At 42.9% G+C, this 12550-nt stretch overlaps 1 protein-coding gene across 5 annotated transcripts in view; it reads left to right on the forward strand.

Moving 5' to 3' along the window:
• The window catches only part of LOC139532074 (cullin-2), a 50349-nt gene extending 40699 nt beyond the window's left edge, over positions 1 to 9650 (forward strand). For 3 of the 5 annotated variants that reach the window (XM_071329203.1, XM_071329205.1, XM_071329204.1), the window contains exons 16-22: positions 2281 to 2358; positions 2523 to 2589; positions 4825 to 4919; positions 5096 to 5272; positions 5368 to 5469; positions 5588 to 5704; positions 8936 to 9650. In XM_071329203.1, the coding sequence (XP_071185304.1) occupies positions 2281 to 2358; positions 2523 to 2589; positions 4825 to 4919; positions 5096 to 5272; positions 5368 to 5469; positions 5588 to 5704; positions 8936 to 9067 (768 nt within the window). In that variant the 3' untranslated portion in view covers positions 9068 to 9650. The remainder of the gene's footprint in view (positions 1 to 2280; positions 2359 to 2522; positions 2590 to 4824; positions 4920 to 5095; positions 5273 to 5367; positions 5470 to 5587; positions 5705 to 8935) is intronic. The other 2 variants (XM_071329206.1, XM_071329207.1) reach the window with 1 other exon arrangement.
• The last annotated feature ends 2900 nt before the right edge of the window (positions 9651 to 12550 follow it).

Raw genomic sequence — 12550 nt, forward strand, 5'->3', positions numbered from 1 at the left:
ACCCCTCGCAGGTACTTGCCCGAGCCTCCCCAGCTTCTCCTTCACCCAAATCCAGATCACAGATGTTCTGAAAGAGCTGCAAAACCTGGACCCGTATAAATCAGCTGGGCTAGACAATCTGGACCCTCTCGTTCTAAAATTATCTGCCGCCATTGTTGCAACCCCTATTACCAGTCTGTTCAATCTCTCTTTCATTTTGTCCGAGATCCCTAAAGATTGGAAAGCTACCGCAGTCATCCCCCTCTTCTGTTACAGACCTATATAAATCCTGCCCTGCCTTTCTAAAGTCTTTGAAAGCCAAGTTAATAAACAGATCACTGACCATTTCGAATCCCACCGTACCGTCTCCGCTCTGCAATCCGGTTTCCGAGCTGGTCACGGGTGCACCTCTGCCACATTCAAGGTACTAAATTATATCATAAGCGCCATCGATAAAAGACAGTACTGTGCAGCCGTCTTCATCGACCTGGCCAAGGCTTTCGACTATGTCAATCACCGTATTCTTATTGGCAGACTCAATAGCCTTGGTTTCTCAAATGACTGACTTGCCTGGTTCACCAACTACTTCGCAGATAGAGTTCAGTGTGTAAAATCGGAGGGCCTGTTGTCCGGACCTCTGGCAGTCTCTATGGGGGTACCACAGGATTCAATTCTCGGGCCGACTCTTTTCTCTGTATACATCAATGATGTCGCTCTTGCTGCTGGTGATTCTCTGATCCACCTCTACGCAGACGACACCATTCTGTATACATCTGGCCCTTCTTTGGACACTGTGTTAACTAACCTCCAAACGAGCTTCAATGCCATGCAACACTCCTTCCGTTGCCTCCAACTGCTCTTAAATGCTAGCAAAACCAAATGCATGCTTTTCAACCGTTCGCTGCCCCCACCCGTCTGCCCGCCCGACTAGCATCACTACTCTGGACGGTTCTGACCTAGAATACGTGTACAACTACAAATACCTAGGTGTCTGGCTAGACTTTAAACTCTCCTTCCAGACTCATATCAAACATCTCCAATCCAAAATTAAATCTAGAATCGGCTTTCTATTTCGCTACAAAGCCTCCTTCACTCACGCCGCCAAACTTACCTTAGTAAAACTGACTATCCTACCGATCCTCGACTTCGGCGATGTCATCTACAAAATAGCTTCCAATACTCTACTCAGCAAATTGGATGCAGTCTATCACAGTGCCATCCGTTTTGTCACCAAAGCGCCTTATACCACCCACCCCTGCGACCTGTATGCTCTAGTCGGCTGGCCCTCGCTACATATTCGTTGCCAGATCCACTGGCTCCAGGTCATCTACAAGTCTATGCTAGGTAGAGCTCCGCCTTATCTCAGCTCACTGGTCACGATAACAACGCCCACCAGTAGCACGCGCTCCAGCAGGTATATCTCACTGGTCATTCCCAAAGCCAACACCTCCTTTGGCCACCTTTCCTTACAGTTCTCTGCTGCCAGTGACTGGAACAAATTGCAAAAATCACTGAAGCTGGAGACTTACATTTCCCTCATTAACTTTAAACATCAGCTATCTGAGCAGCTAACCGATCGCTGCAGCTGTACATAGTCCATCTGTAAATAGCCCACCCAATCTACCTACCTCATCCCCATATTGTTTTTATTTACTTTGCTGCTATTTTGCACACCAGTATCACTACTTACACACCATCATCTGATCATCATCATCATCTGCTCATCTATCACTCCAGTGTTAATCTGCTAAATTGTAATTACTTTGCTACTGTGGCCTATTTATTGCCATACCTCCTCATGCCATTTGCACACACTGTATATAGACTTTCTTTTTTTCTATTGTGTTTATTGACTGTACGCTTGTTTATTCCATGTAACTTTGTGTTGTTGTTTCTGTCGCACTGCTTTGCTTTATCTTGGCCAGGTCGCAGTTGTAAATGAGAACTTGTTCTCAACTAGCTTACCTGGTTAAATAAAAGTTAAATAAAATAATAAAACATTACTTTATGTGCAGGTTAAGCAGGTTGCTAGCTCACCCATGTTAATGGATAGACATTACTGTATGTGCAGGTTAAGCAGGTTGATAGCATAAGAGAAAACGACACCCATCAAATAAGTATCCAATGAATTGTTTTCCTATAATAAAGGTTGTTGACACTGGAGTGAAATCGGGTAATTGGGTAATTTTCTGTGGTTTTGTAAATAGTTTGAAGGTTAGGCATCTTCAGGCAGGTTTGCTGTGAGAACCTCAATGACAATGGTGGTAGAGATGTCTCACCGTGTGTGTTGTCTCGTTGCAGGCAGGAGCCTGGCCCCTCACACACATCTCTTCCTCCACCTTTGCCATCCCACAGGAGCTGGAGAAGAGTGTACAGATGGTAAGTAGCGGTTCAGGAGATTTAGATGTGGTTGTTTGGAGAGGGCATGCCCATAGAAATAAAACCTTATTTCTGTGATTGCCCCAAGATTACACCTAGCTATTCAACAAAACTGCATATCTTAATCTGATGTAATTCTAACATGATTATGTTTTTCTCTACAGTTTGAGATGTTCTATAATCAGCACTTCAGTGGGAGGAAGTTGACTTGGCTGCACTATCTCTGCACAGGTATGTATGCGTGCGCGCGCGCACGGCAGGGGATAGTAGTATAGAAAACCCCGTGCAAAATATGTGGAATTTTTTGTTAGCAGCAGTACTCTATTTTTCACTGAAGCTGCTACTACATGGAAGGCCCACTTGCTACTCACTGAAATCACATCCATAGCTCGACAGAAGTAACAGGATGATTATTCCATAGTCTAAAATGGATTGTGTGTATGCTCTGCAGTGTTTTATCCCAAATCATCGTGACACATTACATGTTAGTAGAGAGGCTCTGATTCTAACTAACGCTGCACCTGGCACTACTACTGCATAATCCATGAAATCCCACAGCGCTAAGACTGTGATAACTCCCTCAAAGCTTACAACAGCATACATACAGTGGGGAGAACAAGTATTTGATACACTGCCGATTTTGCAGGTTTTCCTACTTACAAAGCATGTAGAGGTCTGTAATTTTTATCATAGGTACACTTCAACTGTGAGAGACGGAATCTAAAACAAAAATCCAGAAAATCACATTGTATGATTTTTAAATAATTAATTTGCATTTTATTGCATGACATAAGTATTTGATCACCTACCAACCAGTAAGAATTCCGGCTCTCACAGACCTGTTAGTTTTTCTTTAAGAAGCCCTCCTGTTCTCCACTCATTACCTGTATTAACTGCACCTGTTTGAACTCGTTACCTGTATAAAAGACACCTGTCCACACACTCAATCAAACAGATTCCAACCTCTCCACAATGGCCAAGACCAGAGAGCTGTGTAAGGACATCAGGGATAAAATTGTAGACCTGCACAAGGCTGGGATGGGCTACAGGACAATAGGCAAGCAGCTTGGTGAGAAGGAAACAACTGTTGGCGCAATTATTAGAAAATGGAAGAAGTTCAAGATGACGGTCAATCACCCTCGGTCTGGGGCTCCATGCAAGATTTCACCTCGTGGGGCATCAATGATCATGAGGAAGGTGAGGGATCAGCCCAGAACTACACGGCAGGACCTGGTCAATGACCTGAAGAGAGCTGGGACCACAGTCTCAAAGAAAACCATTAGTAACACACTACGCCGTCATGGATTAAAATCCTGCAGCGCACGCAAGGTCCCCCTGCTTAAGCCAGTGCATGTCCAGGCCTGTCTGAAGTTTGCCAATGACCATCTGGATGATCCAGAGGAGGAATGGGAGAAGGTCATGTGGTCTGATGAGACAAAAATAGAGCTTTTTGGTCTAACTCCACTCGCCGTGTTTGGAGGAAGAAGAAGTATGAGTACAACCCCAAGAACACCATCCCAACCGTGAAGCATGGAGGTGGAAACATCATTCTTTGGGGATGCTTTTCTGCAAAGGGGACAGGACGACTGCACCGTATTGAGGGGAGGATGGATGGGGCCATGTATCGCGAGATCTTGGCCAACAACCTCCTTCCCTCAGTAAGAGCATTGAAGATGGGTCGTGGCTGGGTCTTCCAGCATGACAACGACACGAAACACACAGCCATGGCAACTAAGGAGTGGCTCCGTAAGAAGCATCTCAAGGTCCTGGAGTGGCCTAGCCAGTCTCCAGACCTGAACCCAATAGAAAATCTTTGGAGGGAGCTGAAAGTCCGTATTGCCCAGCGACAGCCCCGAAACCTGAAGGATCTGGAGAAGATCTGTAGGGAGGAGTGGGCCAAAATCCCTGCTGCAGTGTGTGCAAACCTAGTCAAGAACTACAGGAAACGTATGATCTCTGTAATTGCAAACAAAGGTTTCTGTACCAAATATTAAGTTCTGCTTTTCTGATGTATCAAATACTTATGTCATGCAATAAAATGCAAATTAATTACTTAAAAATCATACAATGTGATTTTCTGGATTTTTGTTTTAGATTCCGTCTCTCATAGTTGAAGTGTACCTATGATAAAAATTACAGACCTCTACATGCTTTGTAAGTAGGAAAACCTGCAAAATCGGCAGTGTATCAAATACTTGTTCTCCCCACTGTATGTCAGGTGCAATCCCGACACTGACACTGCAGTTAACGCATTGGAACTAAATCCCTGTGTGCGTTTACAAGAATACCCAGAGAACACATCAGGATTGGGGATTACCGTTGTCTGATTTCTTCTTGGTTTTGCTTACACTTGAGAGCAGTTTTTTTGTATATACAAATACAAACCTGTTATCAATAGGTGGTGTGGCGAATAAGATGGTGGTACAGCATTGGTGATGACGATGATTGGCTCCTTTCTCTCTTTAGGTGAGGTGAAGATGAACTATCTCTCCAAGCCCTATGTTGCCATGGTGACCACCTACCAGATGGCGGTGCTGCTGGCCTTCAACAACAGTGAGACGGTGTGTTACGAAACCAACATGTTTAGTGGAAATGGACTGTTTTAACTGCCTTGAGCACTAACTACCTCCATATCCTAACAGGTGGAAAAGGACTGTGTTAACTGTGCCCTAAGCACTGAGCAAGTTCAATAACTGTGCCCTAAGCACTGAACTAGCTCTGTATCATATCCTAACAGGTGGGCTACAAGGAGCTCCAAGACTCCACCCAGATGAACGAGAAGGAGCTTCAGAAGACCATCAAGTCCCTGCTGGACGTCAAGATGCTTAACCACGACTCTCAAAAGGTCAGGGGTCAGATATCAGCAGCCACAGAATCACCCGGAGACCCAGAGTCAGCAGTGTCTTCTTTAGTGGTTAGATGGATTTAAAAGTAGCTCATCTTGGCATTTTTATTATTTCTCAGTCCTTTTGGTGGATACAATGTATGTAACTATTTTCTTGTCTTCAGGAGGAAATCGATGCTGAGTCCACGTTTTCACTAAATATGAGTTTCACCAGTAAAAGAACAAAGTTCAAGATCACAACGTCAATGCAGAAAGACACACCACAGGTACAGTACCCTACTACACTGAGAGCTCAGTCTGTATCCATCCAACAATGCAAACACCTATTCTCTGAAAGTGTCTGCCTCTGTTTAAACGTGTGTGTGTGTTCCTCCAACCTTGCAGGAGATGGAGCAGACGAGGAGTGCAGTGGACGAGGACCGCAAAATGTATTTACAAGCTGCTATAGTGAGAATCATGAAGGCACGCAAAGTGCTCAGACACAACGCACTCATACAGGAGGTGAGTTCAACTCCTGTCATATTCCACAAACCCATGTAGAAATAGCACCCCAGGTCTGTACTGTACATATACATGGTCCTGAGAGGGAGATAGAGAGATATCAAGGCTACAGGTTCAAGCAATGTCTGTGAATGGTACAGGCAAGTTACTGTTCAGATACGATACAGAGCTTTACCTGCTAGTCCTGAGAGACCGGTTGAAACAAGGGAATGGAGAGATCCAAGGGTTTTCCTGAGGACAGAGCAGTCACCTGACCAGTCGGACTACATCCTCCCTGGTTTAGGTCTCTAGTCTAGACCCTGGCTCTCTTCCTCCTGTGTTGATGTTCTGGTTTGTTGTGTCAGGGAGGTAAATTCCTTCCTTGATGGTGAGATATCATCTCTGAGGCCGGGACACAGAACAGAGTGATGTCAGGAATGAGTGTCTCTCCTCTGGAATGATCTTCGAACACGCCTGGGGACTAGGAGAAGGCTGCAGCACATTGCTTTCTGCTGTCATCATCTATCTCTCTCACTCACTCACTCACTCACTCACTCACTCACATATATCCTGTCTCCCCAACAACACAACACACCTCAAAACACTATTTTATTTTCCCTCTCTGTACTTTAATGGTTCAATATTTCAGTCATTGCATAAAATTAGGACTTAAGTGACTGGTTTAGTGGCGCACTCTCCCCACCACATACAGTCCCCTACATATACTCCAACATTTTGGATTTGAGATCAAATGTTTCATATGAGGTGACACTACAGAATGTCACCTTGTATTTAAGGGTATTTTTGTACATATCTGTTTTATCGTTTAGAAATGAAAGCACTATATATCTAGTACCCCCATTTTGAAGGTGTCATAAATAAATGGACAATTTCACTTATGTGTAGTCAAAAGTGTAGTATTTGGTCCCATATTCCTAGCACACAATAGCTACATCAAGCTTGTGACTGTACAAACTTGTTGGATGTATTTGCAGTTTTTTTGGTTGTGTTTCGGATTATGTTGTGCCCAATAAAAATGAGGAGAGCTTCCTGTCTAACAGAACACAGAGGGCCCAACATAATCCAGGTAATCAGGCATTCCCCAGGGCAGCTGTCAAGGCCCCTTTACTTTTTGCAATCTTTACTAATGACATGCTTTGAGTAAAGCCAGTGTGTCTATGTATGTGGATGACTCAACACTATACATGTCAGCTACTACAGCAAGTGAAATTATTGCAACACTTAACAAAGAGCTGCAGTTTCAGAATAGGTGACAAGAAATAGGTTAGTCCTAAATATTTCAAAAGCTAAAAGCATTGTATTTGGGACAAATCATTCACTAAACCCTAAACCTCAACAACATCTTCTAATGAATAATGTGGAAATTGAGCAAGTTGAGGTGACTAAACTGCTTGGAGTAACCCTGAATTGTAAATTGTCATGGTCAAAACATGTTGACGCAACAGTAGCTAAGATGGGGAGAAGTCTGTCCATAATAAAGCACTGCTCTGCTGCCTTAACAACACTATCAACAAGGCAGGTCCTACATGCCCTAGTTTTGTCACACATTGACTACTTTCCAGTTGTGTGGTCAGGTGCCACAAAGAGTGACTTACGAAAATTACAATTGGCTCAGAACAGGGCAGCACTGCTGACCCTTAAATGTACACAGAGAGCTAACATGAATATGTCAATCTCTCATGGCTCAAAGTAGAGGAGAGATTGACCTTATCACTACTTGTTTTTGTAATAAAGTATTGACATGCTGAATGCACCGAGCTGTTTGTTTAAACTACTAGCACACAGCTCAGACACCCATGCATATCCCACAAGACATGCCACCAGAGGTCTTATCACAATCCCCAAGTCCAGAACAGACTATGGGAGGCGCACAGTACTGCATAGAGCCATGGCTACATGGAACTCTATTCCACATCAGGTACCTGATGCAAGCAGTAGAATCAGATAAAAAAAAATTGATAAACTTTCACCTCATGGAACAGCGGGGACTGTGAAGAGACACACACACAGGCACATACAAGTGCACTCTACACACACGTACACATGGCTTTTGTATTGTAGATACACTGTATATACAAAAGTATGTGGACACCCCTTCAAGTTAGTGGATTCGGCTATTTCAGCCACACCCGTTGCTGATAGGAGTATAAAATCGAGCACACAGACATGCAATCACCATAGACAAACATTGTCAGTAGAATGGCCTTACTGAAGAGTTGAGTGACTTTCAAAGTGGCACCGTCATAGGATGCCACCTTTCCAACAAGTCAGTTAATCAAATTTCTGCCCAGCTAGAGCTGCCCCTGTCAACTGTAAGTGTATTGTGACATGGAAACGTCTAGGAGCAACAACAGCTCAGCCGCTACGTGGTAGGCCACACAAGCTCACAAAACGGGACCGGCGAGTCCTGAAGCCCGTAGAAATTGTCTGTCCTCGGTTGCAACACTTACTATCGCATTTCAAGCTGCCTTTGGAAGCAACGTCAGCACAAGAACTGTTCGTCGGGAGCTTCATGAAATAGGTTTCCATGGCTGAGCAGCAGCACATAAGCCTAAGATCAACAAGATCACAAGACTAAGATCTCTTGTGGCTGAATGGAAGCAAGTTCCCGCAGTAATGTTCCAACTTCTAGTGGAAAGCCTTTCCAGAAGAGTGGAGGCTGTTACAGCAGCAAAGGGGGGACCAACTCCATATTAATGCCCATGATTTTCCAATGAGATGTTCGATGAGCAGGTGTCCACATACCTTTGGTCATGTAGTGTATGTGGTAGTAGATTAGTGGCCTGAGGGCACACAATGTGTTGTGAAAAGCGTTATGAAATGTCATGTAATAACACTTTTTAAAATTCTCTATTGTATGTACTTTCCTAAATGTAGCTGGACCCCAGGAAGAGTAGCTCCTGCTTTGATATCAGCTAATTGGGATCCTTAATAAATATAAAGTCACTTTTTGTAAACATAAATAGCATATGTTTCTGGACACTTATACAGTAATGTGGATGCTACCATGATTACGGATAATCATGAATTGTGAGAAAGTTACAGTGGCACAAAGATCATACCCCCAAGACATGCTAACTTCTCACCATTACCAATAACGGGAGGTTAGCATTTTTGGGGGGGTATGATATTTATGCCTTGTAATCATTATTATTATTCACGATTCTACCAACAACAGAGTAACACAGGCAGTTAATTTCTCTCTTTCTGTCTGTCCATTTCTTCCCTCAGGTCATCAACCAGTCCAAAGCCAGATTTAACCCCAGTATCAGCATGATCAAGAAGTGCATCGAGGTGCTCATTGACAAGCAGTACATTGAGCGGAGCCAGAGCTCTGCAGACGAGTACAGCTATGTGGCATAATGGAGGAATAATGGCATATTAGGCCCCCTACCCCAACCAACCGCAGGTTAAGCAAAGAACGACAGAGACCATTCTTCTTCATATATTTTTGGGCTGTTGCTGTCTCGCGTGCTCCCGTAGGGAGGGAGGGATGAAGCAGGACTATGTGCCTCTATCTTGGAAACAAACAAAACAAGTCACCCCAGACAGCCACCGAAACACGACACCTTCTGACCCCCCCCCTTTCTGATTTTATGCTGTTTACATCACCAGTGCCACGCACCGTTGCGTCAATGAAAATGCCTATAGCTATCCGTGTGCAAAGCTGATAATACATTTTTTGTTGACTTAACCGAAAACAAAGAAGAATGGAAAAAGAGCGAGTGAGCTGTGACATTGACGGAAATGTTGGAGACTAGACGTGGAAAACCATGCTTTCTTTTCTCACATTTGCAGTTTTCTTTTTTTATGTATCGAAGTTAGAAAACAATATTGTAATAAAACCGGTATACTGATAATTGTATCTACTTTCAAATGTAAAGAACAAACAAATTGAGGTGACAAACATGGTCCTGCTGCTTGTCAAATAAATAAATAAAAATACTGAGGGATTTTGGGAAATATTTCAAAGGATTGTGTATGTGTTAGTGTAGCCTCTGCTTCCAGGCCTCGCTCACGTTGTGGTAGAGGCTAGTGTCAGTGTGATGAGAAACTAAGGGGATGGATGGAATGTCTATCTTTATTACAGAAGCCTACCTCTAGGGGGAGTGCAAGAGGACACATTGTTATGAATAATTATGGAGTTACACATTGTTACGTAACTTACAATGCTGCATTCTTGTATTCCAATGATGTTGACTGCTTGTTTGTTCATGCATGAGACAATACCAGGGTCCACTGGTTACAACACCTTACCAACCAGGAGCTGTACAAAACTCTGCCCAGGATCAGTGAGAAGATCAACGGCCGTATGTATCAAGCATATTGGAGAAGGAATACTAGGATCAGGTAACTCCTGTCCATTAAATCCTATTCATTATGATCTAAAAGACTAAACTGATCCTAGTTGAGCACTCCTACTGTGAGATGCTTGATACATATAGAGCCAGGAGGCTGAGATTGGCTGGTCACTGTTTCAGCCATCCTGAGCAAGGCACAAGCAGTCATACTTTGGGTACCCTCTAATGGGCTCCAGAGTGGTGCAGCAGTCTAAGGCACTGCATCTCAGTGCAAGACGCGTCACTATATTCCCTGGTTCGAATCCAGGCCCTATCACGTCCGGCTGTGATTGGGAGTCCCATAGGGCGGCACACAATTGGCCCAACGTCGTCCTGGTTTTGGCCAGGGTACGCCGTCATTGTAAATAAGAATTTGTTCTTAACTGACTTGCCTAGTTAAAAAAAAAAAAAAAACGTATAATGGGAGTAGACCTGGAAGACCACATGAAACATGCGTGGACAACATCTGCCGATACACTGGTCTCAGAACAACAGAGAGCTATGGCATGACATCCCATCCCCATAAGCAAGTAAGCACATTACTTTATATTAAGCCTACAAGTCTATATAAGTATATGTACTGTGTATTGAACAAAAATATAAATGCAACATGTAAAGTTTTGGTCCCAATTCTCCATATGCACCAAAAGCTTATTTTCTCAAATTGTGTGCACATCCCTTTTAGTGAGCATTTCTCCTTTGCCAAGATAATCCATCCACCTGACAGGTGTAGCATATCAAGAAGCTGATTAAACAGCATGATCATTACACAGGTGCACACATCCGGCTTCACCTGCGGGATAGTCTGAGATCATCATTATGTAATAATGCCCTTTTGTGGGGGAAAACTGATTGGCTGGGCCTGGCTCCCAAGTGGTTGGGCCTATGCCTTCCTAGGCCCTCCCATGGCTGCGCCCCTGCCCAGTCATGTGAAATCTATAGATTAGGTCCTAATGAATTTATTTGAATTGACTGATTTCCTTATACTGTAACTCAGTAAAATCATTGCTGCGTTTATATTTGTGTTCAGTATAAATATCACCCATTTGGAGAAATTCATTATGGATATATAGCTAATAGAATTGGATTTTGTGTTCAGGAAGTCCAATGGTTAGTTTTTTTCCCTAAAATCTGATGAATCAGCAGTGAGCTCTGTACTCCAGCACTTTGGATTTGAAATTATACAATGACTATAATTTGAGGGTATTTTTATCGATATCAGGTAATCCATTTACAAATTACAGCAATTTTTGGTACCCAATTTTTGAAAATTGCTCCCAAGGATGAACCAGACTTGTGTAGGTCTACAATTTTTTTATGAGGTCTTGGCTGATTTATTTAGATTTTCCTAAGATGTCAAGCAAAGAGGCACTGAGTGTGAAGGTAGGCCTTGAAATACATCCACAGGTACAAATTATGTCAATTAGCTTATCGGAAGCTTCTAAAGCCATGACATCATTTTATGAAATTTTCCAAGCTTTTTAAGGCACGGTCAACTTAGTGTATGTAAACTTCTGACCCACTGGAATTGTGATCCAGTGAATTATAAGTGAAATAATCTGTCTGTAAACAATTGTTTGGAAAAATGACTTGTGTATGCACAAAGTAGATGTCCTAACCGACTTGCCAAAACGAAAAACGAGTTTTGATGACTCCAACCTAAGTGTATGTAAACTTCCGACTTCAACTGTACACTACATGCAAGAAGTCTCCATCCTTTACGTTGTGCATGAATTATGAAAAATTATGAAAGTTTTTTTGTTAAAATATGAATGGATTTAAGGAGCCATAAGAGATCAATGTCTCCTATAAACTTTGAACAGTAAGTAGCCACGCCTCGAGTGAGGTCAGAGAGAGTGTCAGCCTGATGGAACCGGCCCTTTCGACCAGAGTGCATAAAAGGATTGGTAAAGAAATTAACATTTAGACCAGGAAAGATTGGGAGCTGCAGCTCACTTCTAATGTGGTTTGAACTCTGAATCTCAACATGAGGTTGAGACAATAATGTCAATCACTGGTACGGCTGATTAGCAGCAAAGTAAAATCTCTTCGAAAGTGAATTTAAGTGGGATCATTCTACTGCTCTGTCAAATCACCGTAGTACACTAGTCTCATTACCCCACTGGAACCATCGACACGACTGGCTAGCCTATCTTCAAAGAAGCTTCAGGAGTGAATGAGAGGAGGTAAAGGTAAATACATGAATGATTTCTTACTCAAAACGGTCGGCAGTTCATGTGCAAAGTATATGATTACTGTGAAAGTAGTTCCTAAAATGTATCAACGATAAGTCTCTCTCTCTCTCTCTCTGTCTCTCTCTGTCTCTGTCGTTGTGTAAGAAGCAGCCATATGTTGTGTCAGTCCGCTAGGGACCTTTTCCTAATGTATTAAGTGTGTATGTTTATCCTGTGTTATCAGTTAGTTAGCTAGTAATTAATTAAATCAATTTGTGTGGTACTGAATCATAAGTGAGGCTGGGTTTTTTGCAGATGCAGGAGGTTACGAC

This window comes from Salvelinus alpinus, chromosome 10 (genome assembly GCF_045679555.1).
Source record: "Salvelinus alpinus chromosome 10, SLU_Salpinus.1, whole genome shotgun sequence".
Classification (NCBI taxonomy): domain Eukaryota; kingdom Metazoa; phylum Chordata; class Actinopteri; order Salmoniformes; family Salmonidae; genus Salvelinus; species Salvelinus alpinus.